General features: G+C 47.4%; 1 protein-coding gene across 5 annotated transcripts in view; it reads left to right on the forward strand.

The window, feature by feature from the left end:
- Nucleotides 1-19,570, forward strand: part of LOC133162526 (neurexin-1-like) — a 266,581-nt gene that overhangs the window by 244,618 nt on the left and 2,393 nt on the right. For 4 of the 5 annotated variants that reach the window (XM_061291765.1, XM_061291793.1, XM_061291775.1 and 1 more), the window contains 4 exons: nucleotides 3,925-4,096; nucleotides 9,476-9,565; nucleotides 14,115-14,437; nucleotides 16,253-16,331. In XM_061291765.1, coding sequence (XP_061147749.1) covers nucleotides 3,925-4,096; nucleotides 9,476-9,565; nucleotides 14,115-14,437; nucleotides 16,253-16,331 — 664 coding nt within the window. The remainder of the gene's footprint in view (nucleotides 1-3,924; nucleotides 4,097-9,475; nucleotides 9,566-14,114; nucleotides 14,438-16,252; nucleotides 16,332-19,570) is intronic. The other variant, XM_061291783.1, reaches the window with a different exon arrangement.

The following is a 19,570-nucleotide window of genomic DNA, read 5'->3' on the forward strand; positions in this document are numbered from 1 at the left end:
AAATGAGGCAGGGAGCGGAAAACAATGGAGACAGAAAACACTTTCCTCTTGATTTCCTGCAAAGGTCACAGTCATTCCTTTCCATTTCAGCCACACGACAGAGTTGAAAACGCACGGCTGGCCCTAAGCTACCTGCACTGTTACGCCATCAAAGTGTAAAAACATCAAAAGGAAAAAAAAAAAAAAAGTGAAAACAAGAAGTCATCTCCCATTTGAGTTTGTTGTGGGTTTTTTTTCTTTTTTTTTCTTCTCTCAACGAGGTTCCGCTAGCCTGACAAACGCAACGTGCAAACCGGAGATGAAAGATGACAAGGAAGCGGGCTTCATCTCCACATGTGCCGCGCTCCCCAAAACAAAATAGCGCCACTGTTTTGGCAATCAAAGCGCCTTCGTCGTCGTCTCGTGTCGACTCCCACGAGACACCTGTGAATTGCGCGCACACAAACGCCACGCGCGGAAATAGTGAAAGCGAGCGCCTGCTAATTATTTACGAAGAGATTGTACACAACCGGAAGATAGCGACGACTCGGAAAACGGAATTTGGGAATACTGGCTGAGGCTGTTAAATTCGGAGCTGCAAATTAATTACAAGGGATTACGGAGACAATAACGAGAGGACTCTAGGGGGCGTGTCTCATTTCACTGGTGCGTGACAAATTGAAGTACCGTAATTTTCGGACTATAAGTCGCACCGGAGTATAAGTCGCACCAGCCATAAAATGCCCAAAAAAAAACATATATATAAATCGCTCCTGAGTATAAATCGCCCCCCCACCCAAACTATGAAAAATAACGCGATTTATAGTCCGAAAATTACGGTAGTTGTTTACGCACATTCTTTATCCTCTGCGAGGAGCCAACACCCGCTAAAACGAGTTGAGACGTCCATACAGATGTCCATGTGAATTTGACATTGTAAAATGTATCCATCTCTCTGGCGCCCCCTGGTGGCCATGTGTGTTTAGTAAACACCGATGACTGACCGATCTCACCTCGATTTATTTGTATTTCGTGTTGTCTTTGCTGCCGCCATTTTCCGAACTTAGCACAGAACCTTATGACGAGTTGCGAGAGTGGTCCGGTGCAGAGCCGCGGGACGGAAGGCAGGCAGATGGATAACGCGCTATTAAGATGCAGAGATATGGGCCGGCGTCAAGGTGACTGGCACACATGGCAAAACACACAAATGAGTTGGCGGAGAGAGAAAGCAAGCGCTCCGGTCTCCATGCCTGCCACGAGACATCGTCATTTTTCCAATCAGCCGATCGTCGCGACATGGTCTCTTTGCTTCCTTACGTAACGGCGCCGTTCCGGAATGGAAGATTAGCCCGATGCCGTTCTGCCGGCAGCCGACGCCTCGGCTGTTGTGCGCCGGGAGGCACGGCGGCTGCGTACTGACAGGATGATAAGATGCGGCGGGCCAGAATTACCCTCGCCGAGGAGATGCGGGGAAACGATAAGACACCGAGACATCAGGTTCACTGAGTGCACTTGGCAGTTCTGACAAAAATATTAATCCCTAAACTAAGAATAGCCTTAAAGCAGACAACTGGCGTTAGTGAGCTAGCTTGCGCCGTCGGCTGATGAACGCGGCGGCTCTTTCCTCTTCGGTTGTTTTGGTTGAGGTCAACCTGCCAACATCTTCACTTACCGAATTGAATTGTGGTGGCAATCCGTCAGATTTAATCAGGCCGGAAAAAAAATCGCGTCCTCGCTAAACCAAACCAGAAATCAATCACGTCCGAAAATTTCTTCTTTTAGTCCTTGCGAGAAACGGAGGTACGGCAGCGCCTCCAAAAAATCCCCGAAGGATCATCAAGGTTTCTGAAGCTCCTTTTAATCAGAACATGTTTCCGTCTAACCCTCGGACTATTTCTCTTCCTGCTTTGCACAATCGTTGCGAAATCTCTGAGGACGCACACAAAAGCCCGTAGCTTGCTCATTCTTATTCCATCCTTAACACTGTTTTTGTGCAAGGTCATATTGGAACTTTTTTGACGGGAAACCACGTAAGGAACATTGCGGAATCCCCTCGCGGCACGACCGCTTTTTCATTTCATTCGGATTTGGATGTAGCTATTCCTCGTAGACACCTCCGGCCCATCAAACGGCGTCGAGACGCTTACGTAGCGCTGGGCCGTCTCAGAAAAGCTCCGGCTCGCCTCCGTCGGAATATTCCCGACACCGGCGCTATCACGCTAGGAAGAATGCTAATGTTGCAGAACTCAAACGCTCATCTGCCACAAAGCTGACGGAAGAGCGAGTTTGACTGATATTTACAGTTTTAATAGCGCGGATTGAATTAATTCTCCTGCCAAAGGTGTTGTGATTCTTCTAAGCTGCCTAAGCGTGAAGGGCGCTAATGGAGATGATCCCGCATCAAGGATTTTTTTTTTCTATTCTTGCAGCTAAAAGGTATCAATAGCTGCCATTCAATTTAGAATCCGCGTGTCTCGCTACTCCAACCCCTCCCCCTTCTGGTCATATTTATATTCATGTCCCGGGATGGGTATTGAGTTTCAGCGAGACTGCGGCCGGGGTAGTTCATAACATAAGTCTATTGATTAAGTGGCTCCCGACTGTAACCGAAGTAGCACTTTGCCATTTGAGATGTTCGGCCCTCATCACGGACTGAGATCATTTGTGTCCGTCAAGCGCTGCTAAACCGAGAGCCATCTTGGTGGGCTTTCATCCTACGGTGGAAAAATGGACCCAGTGTCTACTGCTTGATATGGGCGAGATAGATCACTTCGCCATCTCTCCCCACTATTAAAATACAGCAGCAAAGTTTCTGGATAACCCAAAAGCCCCTAGAGTTATATTTAACATCGACCCGATGGCATAGGCAAATGGTTACAATCAATCAATCAATACTTGGAGTCGTGCCGTGTGAGAAATTTATCCAACTATTTGAGATGGGAGTAAAACAAAAGATTATTAAATATTTGCCTCTCTCGAGCTATAAAGGACCAGTGACCATTGATCCGCGAGATGCGGACGTCGACGGGCCCCGACAAGCTCGCCAAGTCTTGAACCGGAAAATGTCCCGGAAGCATTCCGCGAATGTGTCGGCGTGGTTCCCAACCAGAGCTGACGGCGGAATAATAAACACTTTTATCTGCAAATAGGGATTAAGATGCCCGTAATTGCGCTTGTGATGTCACCGTCCATTAACGTACTGTACAACCTCTGTGCTTATTTACTCAATTAACGTGCTCGTTATGGTTCCGTTAGCATCACGCTTTTTTAAAATTTTAATAGCTACTAATCCGTGAATAAAGGGGCAGCGCGGCAAGGGAACCGTCTCGTAAGAAATGTGAGAATATGGAAGGCGGAAAATGTACATGCTACACGGAATCGATGGTGTCGCAACGCTTCCGGAGTACCCACCCCTCCCCTTTTGTAAATGAGTTTGACCTTCCGTGTGCTAATATGGCTCATAATCTTTACACCAGTGCAACCGAGACGGCGTTCCGCTTCCGCAGCTCCCTAAATGGCTTTGACCTTTGGTCCGAATCATGGCAGGAAATGGCGAGGGGATGGAATTGTTTGTGGGTGGGGGGTGAGCAGAGAGTTACGAGAGACTCAAAGCAGCGAGCAGCTAATAGATGGCAAAGGTTAGGGCATGCCTCAGCCACCTGAAGAATACTCTCAACAATTCTCAAATCGGATATCAAGCTGATGTGCCGATGCAACAAATCCAATTGACACACTATTTCTGGATCCGATTTGAGCTCTGATTTTCAAGACAAATTGGTGTCAGTACCTAAAGCAAAGTCACACGACTCAAGGTCCGCTTGTTTGAAAATAAAGCCGATACAACTCTTTCACCGCCGTTGACGGCTATAGACGTCAAAGATCCATTTTAACTGGGCTGGACGATTTTTTTTTTGGTGAAACCGGATCATCGTCTTCTGTCCGCAGGAGAGAGGAAGGGTCGGCGTGATCTTCAACGTGGGAACGGACGACATCGCCATCGAGGAGAGCGCGGTGATGGTGAGCGACGGCAAGTACCACGTGGTGCGCTTCACGCGCAGCGGCGGGAACGCCACGCTACAGGTGGACAACCAGCCCGTCATTGAGCGCTTCCCGTCAGGTGAGCGGCGTTCCCCGTCGTGCCTTATCAAAGATTACACGTGAATGGAACGCGTTGACTTGGCACGCAATGGCGGGAGAAATGCAACAGTTTGCCCGATTCGATCGCTGGCCCACTTCGACGAGGTGTTTAAGCTGATTCTTCAAATCTTTTTTTTTTATTCTTATGACTCATGGTTACATTTCTTAAGTGAGCAGGAGAAATCTATTGATGATGCTGACGAGATGTTTGCCACGATTGGATTGTGAGTTTATAAAAAGAAGCCTGCCCGTGTCTATATCGCTCCCGACCGACTCTCTTGAAACCCGAATCCCGGTCAGCCGAAACGTGCGAGTGCCCGCCATTTTACGCACTCGCAAAGGAAAGTGCACTTAATGCTTTTAGCACATGCCTGCTCCGAAAGATAAAAGCAAATCATTTCTCATCCTTGATGAGTCACGACGAGCAGCACGATTCTATTTAGGCCTCACTTGCGAGGCTATTTTGGGCGCACGCTGCATTTCTCTGGCAATTGTGTTTACCGCCGCCGCTTGCTTGGTTGTTCAAAGGAAGACGCGTTAGGTGTCCCGACGTTATCAATAGAAAAAAAGGACAAGGGGATGGGGAGGTTAGCCGTTTGAAAACATTTGCAAAATGGTCAACCGGCTGCGTTCTGCACTTTTCTCGATCGCCTCGATTCAGTTGTTGTAGCGGGACTGCGGTCACGCCAGCGATCGATCCTGTATTTTTAAACTTTTGTTTCGACGTGGACAAAAGTGTTTCGCCTCGCTCATCCATCACGTCGGGGCTGCAGGAAGACGGAGAGAGCTCACTCGTTTTTGGGTTGGATTTAGTCGCGCACGTAAAAACACACACCAGAGGATCCAAATCGATGTCTGGAACGTATCAACCGTTAGCGTTAGCATTAGCCTTTTGCTGTTGTTGTCAATCGCTTCTCTGCGGAGCGACTCAAAAAGTGAGCCCTTTGGAGGCCGCGGCCCGCCCACGAAGTTTCCGGAAGATGCAAGGAAAGGAAAAGCTCCAATCTATTTCCGGGCCGTTGCAGGAGAAGCAGAATTCGGGGAACAAACACCTCAAGGGGGGGCGGCGGATGAAGACTCGACTCCCTCGCTGAAACGGGAAAGCGAATCAAACCAGTTCCTGTGACCCACATCGCATCATTTGATTCTCTAAGTGGAACAAAACACTCCACGCCGACACTTTTGGGAGCACACGCGCAACTATTTGATTTCCATCGTTATCAGGATTGCATTTTTTTTTTTCTCTCCTCGTGGAACACCCAAATCAAAATGTCCATGTTGCCAGATGGAGCGCAAGATAGCGCCATGAGGAATGATTGTTCCCATCAATCTAAAACAAAAGTAGTGAATTTGCCTTTCCCCCGCGGTCTCGTCCGACCCGCTGAAGGTTTTCTCATCGGGATGTCTTTACAACCGTGAGCCCGCTCTCAGAAAGTCACTTTTGGGATTCTTTTCCTTTCGCAGGCCACATTCTAAGAGCTGTACAAGCTCCCGAGGGGGGGGGGGGGGGTAGTACTTCTGTTATCCTTCACAAGAAAGACGCTGACAAGGTCTTCCCCCCCCCCCCCTCCCTCCTGCCACTCAGCCTAACCTGCACTCTAATCCCAAATATTTTGAAGATTGCTCCGAGGTGCTGATTCGGAGCGACAGCGGGTCAACGTAGTCGGTCGCCTCAAGTCAGGTCAAAGCGACGCTTCTCCCCCCGCGACGCGTCAAAGTTCATCTGTGGCCAGAGAACAGACAAAAAGTGTCACAGGAGCAGCCGGTCAGTTAATCCAGTGTGTCAGGTGTCACTGGTGGCTCCCTCACCAGCTCTTTTTTTTTTTTTAAACCTCCTGCAAAGACAAAGTGACAGAAGCAGACTCTCGGTGTCAGCGCTTTAAATCTTGACTTCTTCAAACCCTGCGATGTACTCAACTGGTCTCTGCTTTTTTTCGGGGGAGGGGGGGGGGGCCGGCTATCCATCGGCCTTCTAAGGGGACGTGCAGGCAAGCCTGAGGATATACGTACTTCCTGTCTTGGAAAAAAAAAAACATAAAAGCACTCAGCGGTGCAGCTTAAATGATAAATAACATGGTGAGGTTTTTTTTTCGTCTTCAGGGACACAAAATGGACCTCTAAGTTTGTACAAGGGAGACAAACATGGAGTTGGTTGCTTCCACTTTCTGGTGCTCTGCAACTACGGACTTGAAAGATTTGTCCAATTACCGGCCCGTGGTTCCGAGATGATGGGGAGACACGACGACCGGCAGGTGGCATGGAGGGCGGAAGCGCTAGCTTTGGGTCAAATTAGACGAGTTGCGGGGGTGCCGCCAGAGGAGACAGAGATGAAAGGTGGCGAGGATGCCGTTGAAGAAAAAATAAATGGATAAATCGAAACACGCCGTGGGCTTGAGAGGCGCGGCGCAGATGAAAGATGAGCACGTCGTTAAGGAAGGAGAGGCGTGCGTTCGCGGAAGGCAAGCGTACGGGCGTAGCTGGTGTGGGCGGAGTGTTTACAAACCGCTGCCTCGCCTGGAACCTTTTCATCCATTTTCAACCCTGAAAGGCAAATTTCCCGTGCTCCAGAATCATTTTGTTTGCACCGGAGCCTCTGCTCTATTCCTGTCACGAGGATGAAAGCGATCCATCTAAAGTTACCAAAATCAAGAAGGCAATGAGGCCAGCCTGACAAGGAGGGAGGCCGCCGCCGCCGCCGTGACAGCCCACCGGATGGCCGCCGGCCAACGGTCTACAATGTAATCTCCGCCCTGCTTGATGGATTTCCGATGTGGGTGTCCTGCGCAAGGACACCTGGCTGCCTGCAGAGCTACATGATATACGGCCGGCTCCTCGGAGAGAACCCCAGCGCACCCGTGGCATCTTCTGGGGCATTGAAAGGATATGGAAAGTGAATTTGAGAACGAGGAGGACGTTCGCTTTCAGATCTGAACGTACCACTGTATTCGCAAGACCGTTAAGGCTCGGATCCCAGAAAAGCAATTTCTGCGTCGTCTCCTCTCTGTCCTTCACCTGGTTTTGTGCTTTCCAGTCAATCAGCATGCCCTTGCCCTGCCCCTCAGCATCCGCAGCCGGGATGCGGGCCCAGCATGGCTCCCATCACGGCGGTAAATCCTGCCATTCCTCTGGGCGGCCAACAGAAGGCAGATTGCCAGGGAAGGGGCGAGTTATTCCTCTGGCTCCTAAAGTGGAGATGGCAGAAGGACTTGTTCCTCAAACACTCGCACCCTTGGCTTTGTGATGATTCATGACTGTAAGAAAACAGAGGAGCCAGGTTAAATGACGTCGAAAAAGAAGAGGAATAAGGACAGATTGGTGGGATGAGGCAAGGACAAGGACGAAAGCAAGAAAGAATGGATCAGCAGGACAAAGGCAAAAGGATTTGGAGAAGTGCAATTTAGCTGAAAAAGGACAAGTCCAGGATTTAAGCCGTATATCCTCTGTTAGATGTTTTGGATCGAGAAGGGAGATTTAAATATCAAATTTCCCAAGGAGACATTGTTAAAGTGGAAATCAACACAATAATATGTTGTAACTGCCACCACTAGTCTTTTTTAATATTTTTTATGCAAAATATGAGTTCAGCAGCAAAATGTACATGTTTTTATCCATCTCAGGGGGGCGGCCATTTTGACACTTGCTGTCGACTGACGATGACATCACAGTTGCCAGGTCTCAGGTCACAACCAATCACAACTCAGTTTCTGAAAACCGATGAGCCGTGATTGGTTGGGACCTCTGGCCACTGTAGCGTCATCTTCAATCGACAACAAGCCCCAAAATGGCCGCCCCCTTTAGAAAGTATAAAAACAGGTGCCTGTTTAATTCATATTCCACAATCCAAACATTAATCCTAAAACGAGCTGGGCTGCACAGAATAGATTACTACAAAGACAATTTGGAAGTTGACTTGCTCTTTAAGGACGTTACCTGGAAATTGTTGCAGCAGTTCAACCCCACTGCCATCTTATTTTTTTAACTGGCAGAAACCCAACAGGCGGCACAATTAATTCATGCCCAATTAGTTTACCGTCTGAATGGGAACTGGATCCTTAGGAAGAGCCTGTAACAATTTCCAGAGCTTCATATCACGTCCCGTGTAGCCCACCACCTGTGCGCCTCCCTCCGCCTTCCTTCCCACATTAATTTTCATTCTTCTCTTCACAACGTGTGAGCTCACAGACGCAGGCTTGCCGTCAGATGGTGCTGGCGGGGGTAGAGAGCCCCCTGGGGAGCAAAAGAGGGTAGTGCAGGATGGGGAGCCAGCTGACTTTGGATCACTGCGGCAATTTTTCAGCGGAGGGTGGGTGGGCTACTCGGTGTTTGCGGAAAAGGGAGCTTAAGATCAGGGGATGCTTTGAGAATAATTGTCAATTTCTGTCTATGTGAAGCCCTTTGAGACTGCTTGTGATTTAGGGCTATACAAATAAATAAACTTGAAAAGGAAAATTAGTCGCTTCTTGATCAACAACCGTTAGCGAGAATTAGAGGATGTTTTGATTGATTTGAAATTTCCTTGGGGGGGGCAAGAGGATGTGATTTCTGAAGAAATTGCACATGCTAAAGTGAAATGCTGTGAGACGTTTGAAGGGCTTGGATCATTTTGTGGAGTTTAAAAAAAAAAAAACATGGCAGAATATCAAATGAAGCTGTGCTGGTTAGCATTCACACAATTCTTAATTATTTACAGCAACTCCGGTTAAGACATCTGACCCGGTGGCCACATGTGGCGGTTTCTTGAAGCACGTCGAGGGATAAAAAGAAGTAAAAAGAAGAGTTGTCGAGAGGCGCTAATTGCCGAGCAGAAGCGCTCACTTCGTTTCAAGAAGGGGCGGCGGGCGTCCGCGAGCTGTTGAACTAACAAAATGTCTTCCTTGAAACAACCATGAAAGCTATTTTCTTGCTGAATGTTGACTTTCCACTTTTTTTCACTTTTCCTGCAATGATGTTGCTATGCTATGCTATGCTATGCTATGCTATGCTATGCTATGCTATGCTAACGATGGCCTGGCCGTGACTGCCAATGCATTTAAGTGTACTAAACGTGGGACAGCTTTAAGACTTGGGCACTTCTATAAATCCAATCTGTCTAAATCATTTATAAAAGAAAAAACTGTCTTCCGTGAGTGAAAAGCATATAAATTAATGCTAACTAGCGTCTTATGAAGCAAGCAGCCCCGAAAAATTCCTCAAGCTCTTGCTGCCCTAACTCAAAGCTTGAACGCACATAACTTTGATGCTAAACGTTTGCCATGTTGCCCTTCTAACCTCTAACCTTTTTTTTAACTTCCAGATTTTCTTTGTCTCATTATTATTATTATTTGTAACCTTTCCTAATCTTTCTCCAAATTTCTTAAAGGGAACTTTGATAATGAGCGCCTGGCTATTGCTAGACAAAGAATCCCATACCGCCTCGGTCGGGTAGTTGACGAGTGGCTACTCGACAAAGGTAATAAAATCACTTTAACTTCCACTAATGATCTACCGCTAACCGCCGCTCTGGAAGAGATGCAGAACCATGTGACTGCGCAGCTCCGCCCCCTTTCTCCCATACTTAGTATATCCAACCAATGAGTCAACTTTTAAGTCTTCCGAAATGATTCAATCGGGATTCAAAGTCACACTGTGAGCGCATCCTTAAACTTGGACTGCATCTCTTCGGAGAACTAACCCCCAAATAACCTGACATAATCCCTCTGCCACACTCAAAAACAAAAAAGACTCTTTGTGTCACCCTTGTGTCTTTTGTTGGATGAATGTGACGATTAACAGAACGCAGGGAACAAATGACTCCAGAAAGTCACTAAAAGTTAAAGGGACCGTTCAAAGTGATGCTCGTTTAACCCTTTGAGTGGCGAACCATCCGGAATGAAGCAAACAATCGCTCCCTCCCGCCTTCCTTCCGCGTCACGCAAAACAGGATGAAGGCCCCGCATGTTTATTTCACGGAAACAAAAGCGAGCCTTTGTCGGCCCCGCCGTTGCCTCCGCTTCCGACACAAATCCCAATCAGGAGCGGCGCGGGAGATGAAAGTGGAGCGAAACGGCGGATCAATAAGAGATGACTCGCCCGCTTCCCCGAAAGATTTGTGCGTGCCACCAAACGTGCATGCATGATTCCCTTTCATCTTCAGAGGAGAGCGTTGAGGAATAAACCAATGGCCCCGCCCCCCTTCTTTCGCGCCGCATCTCGCTGGAGGTGTTTGCTTATTTGTGAACTCGATTGAATACGACGGGAGGGGGCGGGGCAACACGTCGGAGCTCAAAGGGTTAATTATGAAAGCGCAATCTAACCAACCTAACAAACTAACCACTGAGGGCTTCTCCAGTGACAAGTCGGAGCGATTTGAGCCCTCAGTTTTAACCCGATTATAAATTCTTCTAAAGCCCATTGGAGCCATGGCTCGAGGAAAAGCTAACAAAGTTCTAACTGACTCTAAAAGACCTCCAAGAAGCGACGTGCTTGGTCTTCAGAGGGTTAAACAAAACAAAGAAAAGCAGCTCCTAATTTTCGACTGCTGTCCCTTTAACATTTATTGTTTTCACCGCTGAGCAAATGGAGCATGTTTTTGTGTGTCAATGTTTTGATTCTTAGTGTGGTGAGGAGCTTGGATCATTACCAAATGGTCCAGGTTTTTGCTACCAACCGGCTTTGTCGTCATGATATCAGCGCCTCGACCTTTTGACCGACCCCGGGTGCCTCAGAGCATTAGCACAGCATTAGCACATTTGAGAAAAAAAAAAATGACCCGAGTCCCAATCTCATCCCTGTCCGGCCTGATCCAGATCGTGCCGAGCGTCTCCTTCCTATTCCCTGCCAGCTGACTAAATCCAAAGCGGCAGCCATTCCGGGGAAGTAATGAAGGGAACAAATCAGAGTCTCCAAAGTTCCGTCAGAAACTTTCAGTGCTCTCCTCTTTGCGCTAGCGATCAGTCATCCTCATCTGCCCTCTGCGTTTTCTCCTCACATCCTCTCAGACAAAAGCAACTTGGCTCCCGGTATGGTTTCAGTAGGGGGAAGGGGCGAGGGGGGTGGTACAATAATAGCAAATAATTGGCATTCTTTTACGAATTGTGTCTATATGAAAGCCGAACGGAAGCTCGGGGATGACAGAAGTGCTTTGAGATGATGCCATGACATCATTTCGGGAGATAAAAACGAGCAAGTATCTCAAAAAAGTTAAAAGCTGACCAAATAAATTGCAGGAGTAAATAGCTCCTCCCACTTTATGAGATTGGCGGCACCCTCAGGTTCTTTCGCTTCGCCCGGGTTCTCGCTCTTAACTTGATACTGTGTTGAGCCGCTTGTCTCGGTCGTCAGACACAATTTATCCGCCGTGCTCGACTAGAAAATCCGAGTAACAAGAAAGACCCACCCAAAAAAAGAAAAAGAAAGTCCCACTCTTAATTACAAAACAGAGTGGCGTGCTTTGGGAATATCTTGGCAAAAGAGTCGGTAATGGATTTTGTCAGAAGCCCGCCCGCCCGCCTCCGTCGTGGTACTCTCTACTGACTGACTTTTTCATCTGAGGAGGAAGTTGGCGTTTGTTTATATGGAAGCCTTCAGGCTGCAGTGTTACGAGTAAACACAAAGCCATTAAGTACGGGGCCAACTTTCAAGAGTCAAAGCCTCCTCGCTAGCATATGGGAAGGAAAGAGGGAGTGAGGCGCCCTCCAGATGTTTTTTTTTTTCTTTTCCCTGACCTCTCCAGTTAGACAAGCGCCCAATCTCCCCGCTCCCACCAATAATCCCTCGTGGCAGATTGTGGAGGGCTAAAAGTATCAAGCGTACCTCGGCGCCCGGTATCGGACCTTCTCGCAAAAGCCATCTATGCATTAGCCGGGCCCGTTCGGCCCCCGGCCTCGGCCTGCCCCACTAAGTCCGACTGAGCATTCTTCCCCGATGCAAGTCTTGTGTAGCTAATATTGTGGCTAGCTCGTGTTCTGAATGTAAAAAGCCTTTACAAGATGGCAATCCTGCAATTTCCCCAAGGTGAAGTATGTCATTATTCCGACACGCTTCGGGGGCTTCATTCAGAATCCACGCATGAAAATGGGAAGCAGGACTTTTGGTTGCTCTCAAATTGTTAGCTGTCCTTTCCTTGCTATACGGACGCAAGCTAGTTTGTCCTCTACGCGCGATTGGCTAACTAGAGCCTTTACATCTCAATTTGGACCTCATTAGGCTCTTTGGTGAGCTGCCAAAATATTAGCACTGCAAACTACAGGCAAAAATATAAACCATAGATTTAATAGATTTTTAATTTTTAATTTTTATATTTATATATATATATATTTTATTATTTTTTTATTTTTTTTTAAGTCAGATGTTTGTTTTATTATTTATTTTTTTAACCAAGAGACCATTTGGATGTCGGCTCTAATGAAAGCTGCTGGCGAAGATCTGGGAGGGAGGGGGGAGGCAAGGATCGATTGCCCAAAATCAAATTGTTTGCGCGCGACACAAAAGTAAAGGTGTAAATAAATATTACGTCGCAAAGGGCAAATATTCCACACAAAAGGTCATGGCATTGGCGTTTTTTTAGCGACGTAATGCGCCGAGCGAAGCCCAAATTGCTTCGTAATGCTCTCATTCCATTTTTGACTTGCGCCATAAAAGGATCACTTCATCCGAGCCTCGCTCAAAACAAACACTGTTCTCAGCCAGTCAATTCCAGAGTCATCAAGTGCGTTCCGTGACGTGGGAGTAAGTAGGTCATCCCCACAGAGACCGGGACTCGATTAAAAAAAAAAAAAAAAGTTGGAACTACTTTATGCGCAATAATATTTCATATGATATTTTGCTCTACCTCTTTTTCAGTCTAGATGTACCGAAGCTCAAATCAAAATCTCTATCAATCAGTTTGTCTTTCTCATTGAACGGTAATCGATAGAGCATTTCTATCTACAGTTTTCCGTCTATTAGTAATCAGCAGTAGATGGTTTAATAGCAGCGCTTATTGAACCCCGGCGTTACCTTGCGGTCGGGCGGGCGGGTTCTTCCAACGCCACCAGGAAGCAATATCGCAAGTGTGTTTAGACGACAAATTAGTCTTTATTAAATGCTAATGTGAGCCGACTGCACTGCACGGGATGTCAAATGACGGCGGGCTCCGAGCTTCTCTCATTTCACAGTCTGCGTCATCTATAAATATGACAGCCTCTCATTGCGATTGGATGCCTTTCGCTCTTCCCTCACGTGGATTGATTTCACGAGAAAGCCCCGCGGCTCGTCGTCTATAATTACCTCATCACGTTATTTATTTTTATTTTTTTTTTTTAAAACCCTCCTCCATTATCCATCCTCCCATATTTGAATGGTATGCTAGGGACAATTTGGTCTCACCTCTTCCCCGGTGCCAGTGCCCGGTTAAGCAGTCAGGCGGGCTCCTTCCCTCTTCGGCCATCCATCCCGATTAAGGCTAATGAGCAAACCCTGCTGAATTAAACATTAGCTACAACCATCCCCCTCCCCCCCCCCCCTCCGTGGCAGAGGTGCTTTATCATCGCGCGGCTCCGGTGCATTGGAGGTCAATAACAGCAAGCTGGAGCTGTTCTAATATATTCCATCTGGGCTCTGACAAGATCCATCCCCACGTGTGCTTTGGAGTGTCAAGGTCGACCCGCGACGCCCCCGCCTTAATCCAAGTGGACTGTCCAGCCAGCGAGCACCATACGGTGGTCCTAAATTGCTCCCAAGAAAGCCCCCCGTGACCTCCCCCCTCCGCCCTGTCTGTTTGTACGGAACCTCGACTTGCCACCTTTCCACCAAGCAGTCCAGTTCTGCTCAAGTCCTCTGCTAGCTAATAATGAAGTTAATTTAATGTACATAGAAGATGCTGCTTGGTGGAAGAGTTTTTGTCTTTGCTGTTGAGTGTGTTTTCCACTTGACGTGCTCGTGACTTATTGGTGCTCTCCTTTCTCGACATTCCCTCCTCTCTCTCGGTCATGTCCATTCCCTCCACTTTCACTTCCTCCGTTCTCCGCACAACCTCTCAGGTCGCCAGCTGACCATTTTTAACAGCCAAGCCTTTATCAAAATCGGCGGCGGCGATAAAGGCCGCCACTTCCAGGGCCAGATCTCGGGCCTGTACTACAACGGGCTGCAGGTGCTCAAATTGGCTGCCGAGGGCGACCCCAACGTGCAGACGCAGGGAAGCCTGCGCTTGGTGGGCGACGTGCCCTCGGTGCTCGCCACCGATACCACTTCTACCACGCCGCTGGCGGACATGTCCACCACCATTATGGAGACTACCACCACCATGGCCACCACCACCACCCGGAAACAGCGCTCGCCCACCATCCGGGACAGTGTCACGCAGGTGGGTCATGCTGCCGGAGAATTTCATAATCCAAAACATGATTTCCCACAGGAAATCACCTAAATCCAATTGATCCGGACTTCCAAAAAATAGTAACAAGAAATACATTCGGTATTGTATAGCTAACCTGGCAATTGGTAAAAATTTGGGTGCAGTAATTAGTAGGGGTGTAAATCGCGGGTTTTGTCACGATACGATATCATATCGATGCAACAAACTACGATACGATATTTGCCGATATCTTAAAGCCTGCTGCGATTCATTCACGATATATCACGATATAGTGCTCTACGATCGATATATTTTTTTTTAAAATAAAAAATATAGAACAATATCCTGATTTATAACAATTCATACGCAAAATCAACAAGGTACTGCAAACTCTTTATTTAGGAAATTACAAGAGTATTGTAGTATACAAAGTGCTTATTTTAACAATGAACTTTGATTTCGTGTTTTTTCTTTAAATGTGCGGCGAGATTTGTGCTCCCTGAATATTTGATCACCGCATGGCAGGATTTACAAACTGCACGTGTCTTGTCCGTTGAGCCAGCACTAGAATCCAAAGTGCTTCCAAACAAATGACTTGAAGCCTAAAGGGGAGCAAATTTCCTCGTCTTTTTGGACACTAGCCATAGCACCAGCCCAGGAGCCGCGTACTAGTTGTCGACTCCCCTTTCACGTGCCTGCTCTGCTCACAACACAACAACGCCGCGCACTGCTCCCGGAAAGAGGAAGCGAGCAACAATGAAACACGGCGATATAAATCGATGTTTACGTTTAGCATCGATGCCAATAAATCGTAGAGCATTATATCGATTAATCGATGTGTATCGATGAATCGTGACACCCCTAGTAATTAGTCTTCTCGTGTGTTGCTATCATGATTGGATTTTGATAAATGCACTTGGTTGTGTTCAAATTTATATTCAGCCTTGTTTTTTTGCTGATACAGCAAGTGTAGGCTTATGCAGAGCACACCCAGATTTCAATTCCCACCCGAGCTCTGAGCTGCTCTCCGCCCTGTTAGCTTTGATCCCAGGTGAAGAATACCTTTTGACAAAAATTGAGAGATAAGTGATATCTAGATATGCTGTCAGAACCTTGTAGGACTTAGAATCATGTCTAAATGACATACCGTTTTTTCCATGTATAATGCGCCCCCATGTATAATACGCACCCTAAAAATGGCATGTTGATGCTGGAAAAAAGCCTGTACCCATGTATAATACGCACCCAAATTTTGACTCCCAAAATTATTTTAGAAAAAAGATCATCTTTAGGAACAACCGGATGTTTTTCTGCCGGTCAGTATCACTGCGCATGCGCTAGCAAACTCGATAGAGAAGAAATGTTTCGGATTTGTGTAGGGTACATTGTGACAGCAAACGAGCAGGTGATCGAGCAAGCGTCCGATACGAGAGCATTGCGTTCGTATGGAGCGTGTTTGAAGTGAACAGCGGAGAAGGAAGCGCATCTGTAATGGAGGCCTCCGTATGATATCCGGATTAAAAAAAATTAATAAAAATTGTACCCATGTATAATGCGCACCCCAGATTTTAGGACGATAAATTAGTTAAATTTTGCGCATTATACATGGAAAAAAACGGTAAATGTCATAAAAGCTTTTGGAGGCAAACATTTGTGACAAAAGGAATTACAAATCCAATTCAATGTGTTTTAAGAGGACTGCGTGATTTTTTTTGCTAAAGTTCTTGTTAAGAAACTAGCAAGACACTAGAACCAGTTTCTGAAGAAAGTCACGGATTTTTTTGTTGGAAAAGATCAAATTCTTTTTTCTTGGTATTTGTGCAGAATGCGGATGACGTTTTGGTAGCTTCCGCCGAGTGTCCGAGCGATGACGAAGATTTAGAGGAGTGCGAGCCCGGAAACGGTGAGTCGACTCGGCGGGGGGTTCTGATGCTCGTTCTGTCGAGTGAGGTTGTACGGCTTGGGGGTTCTTGTACTTGACTGCGCTACCCTCGCTACGCACCTCGGACTGGACGAATGTGGAACCCGTCAGGTTCGTTGACTTTACCTTAACCTGACTCATTCATTTCGCTTTTCCTTTTAATTTAGTAACCTCTCCAGCTTTTGAAAATAGAAAACCCAACACAGTCCATAATCCCCGTTCCAAATAAAGACGATGGTTTCTGCAGCTCGGTCCGTGCATACTCAACATCCGCCTCTTCTTGCATCTTGCCCTTGTACGAAGGGTAACGAGATCCGGGAAGCTCAGAGTGTAACGTTCTCCAAGGTGGCTCCGTAGGTGTCTGAGACCGAAATAGAGACTTCGATTCTCTCCTTATTGAAGTCTGGAATGATTTTCTTTTTCCTTTCGGAGCTGTTTGCTACGCCGGGGCTTAATCTCCCATGGAGAAGCTCAAGTAACTCTCTGATATGCCCACACAAGTCGTGATTGGCAGCAGACAGGCTGCTAAGTTACGCTGCTTGTCTCTCTCTTTCATGATCCCTTTGTAGGTGTTTGGAAGTTCTAGTGGCCAAATACCAAACGTGCTCCCTATCGCACCCTGCAGGCGACAAAATCCATGTCAGCCAGGCAAAAACACTGAGATTGAAAGTGTGCCTCAGATCATATCAGCATGGGAATTTACCCACGTAGTACCTGTACCAGGTATCGGGCCGAAACCGCCTTTTTTCAATGTATTGTATGTATCGCCGCCATTTGACAATCGGTCCCAGTGAATAATTTAGGGACAGCTCAACATTTGCGCAGTCCATTGCGTGGCGGGAGCTGCCGAAGCTAAGAGAAAGGTTCTACCGGAGGAAAAAAAAGCAGCGTAGCGGATGCTAATACGTTGAAGCCACCGACGCAGAGGAGAATCGGGGAAAGCGCTGCGTTGTGAACCACTAAACCTCATTAAGTGCCAAGTGGTGTGGCTCGGGATAGAATACAGGAACGGAGAGTGAAATTCCCGCCGTCCCCGGCAGGTTAATTCAACTTTGACTTTGTTGGCCAGCTGTAATTACGTCGGCCAATTAAACCTCGGCTAGGAACCCCCACTAATGATAATGAGCGGGAGGGAGGGTGGTGGGGGGGCACGCACTTGGAATTCAAGATGAAGACCATGAGCGTTTACCGACGTCTCAGCATGCGTGATGGGAGGAGACCAACTCTGAGAATCTCCTCAATAAAGTGGCACACTGACTTATTACGATCTGCCTGCCCTGACCGCACGTCCCTGCGCTCTGTCATTCATCCACGTGGGCGGCCATTTGTAAACATCTCCTGACGAGCGCCGTCATCGAGACGGTGTCCAGCTGTGCTCAATTTTTCCATTTACGGCCCAATCGCAGCCAAATCACCCAAAGGCCTCGCACTCCCGACAACCTTTTGGCTGTAAATATTTGAAACGGCCCCAGCGCGACGGGCGCGCTAACGATGTTTGTCAGGAGGACGACGTGGCCGCATCGGCTCAGCGCCCATCTGCTCTGAGTAAATAGAAGCGTGGGTGACTCTTCACCGCCCGTGCTGCAGATAAAGAAGATGTCTCATCATGCCGGCTTAACGTGCGGATCCACCGAAGTCCAATCATGAGAGTCGAGCCCAATCAATCAGGCGGAATACCCCACAGTCTCTCCCGTTTCATCGCTAACGGTGGAGAGACATTATTATTCTTTACGTGTAGCGTAGGTTTATGCGCGCCATTACAAGTTTGGATGGAAAGTCCGCCGTCAGGTTTCCCGGCCTGTCTGAGCTGCGTAACGAGGGCCCGAATCGCCCTCAGGCGCAGTGGGTTTGGGTCACAGGGGAAGAGGGGCTCTCAGTGTGTTTGAGGGCGGAGTCACCAGATCCGGAAGTCTTTCCAAAGCGAAGCGGCACCGTCTCGTTCGGGAAACACCATCTGACTCGGCGCCACGCCACCAAAAAAAATAAAAAAATAAAATATATATATATAAAGTAACCTGAGCAACTTGTACTTTGCGCAGCTCGTCTTTTTGTTCCTCCGAGGTGATGGGCCGTCCTCTCAGGCGTCAAGGTGAAACGCAGCCCGCAAACACACAAGAGCCAGGGAATACAAACGGGCGGAAATGAACGTCGTTGCCATGGGAACGAGCCTTTTTCCCGCAAGTGTAAAGTATGAGAGGAGAATATGCTTGAAGTTTGTTTCTTTCACAGCTCTCACATGTCTCTTCTCTACAAGGCCTTTTGGGGGGTGGGGTGGGTTTGTGTGCTGACATTTCTGTGAATGCATCAACCTTGATAACAAAAGCATTTCCTGATTTGAAAAATGTTTGTTTTCGGGCGGGGGGCTGAGCTGAGCTGAGCCGAAGCGGGCGGGCTTCCCATCATCCCCTTCTCCCCTTCTGAGTGACCCCCCGATTCACCCCAAGTAAAAAAAAAAAAACCCCACAACAAAAACAAGCCGTGCAAATTGTGATTTGATGCTTTTTCTTCTTCTTCTGATCATGTGTTGCTATGACATGACCAACCCCCCCTTCCCCCTTCCCCCCCAAAATGTGCTGCTCTCATGTTGTGTTCTAACCATATTGGCTTCCTTTATTTGACACCAAACGAGCTTGAACGGTCATCCCGTGGCTAGCGAAAGTCAAATGACCAAAGAGTGGCTTGATCATAAATTGGATCATTAGAAAAGTGCTATTAGCGATTGCTAATTAAGAATCTCATTGACCTGTTTTACGTGTGCTTCTGGGAGGGACGAATGGGGCTGTCATTAGTACGCTATTGATTATTTGGAAGTCTCCTATAGCTCTAAATTAAGCTAATTCAAGATGAGCCACATTAGCGACGTCGATTTGGCAGAAAGACGCGTGGAGGGTTGCTATTTGTTTGAAGGTAAAAGAAGGGAGGGGGGATGTTGATCACTATCCAAGAACAATCTTACACAGCTTTCTTTTTGTAATTTGTTTTGTTTCATGCAAAAATCATGCGGCCAATTTGTTGATGTAAGTGACCTGAACCTTGTGGTTTGCTATCTTTCTCAACCAATCACAGCAGACACACATCAGAAGTGCTAGCTCAGCTTAGTTGCTAGATTAGCAGTGCATTTTGATGTTTGTTCAGTTTAACTTGTAGTCTGCCTTTTGACTTGTTTAACTGACATAGCATGTAGCGTTAGCCAGGTTTAGGTTAGCCAATGTCCTAGCATC

This window comes from Syngnathus typhle, linkage group LG1 (assembly GCF_033458585.1).
Source record: "Syngnathus typhle isolate RoL2023-S1 ecotype Sweden linkage group LG1, RoL_Styp_1.0, whole genome shotgun sequence".
Classification (NCBI taxonomy): domain Eukaryota; kingdom Metazoa; phylum Chordata; class Actinopteri; order Syngnathiformes; family Syngnathidae; genus Syngnathus; species Syngnathus typhle.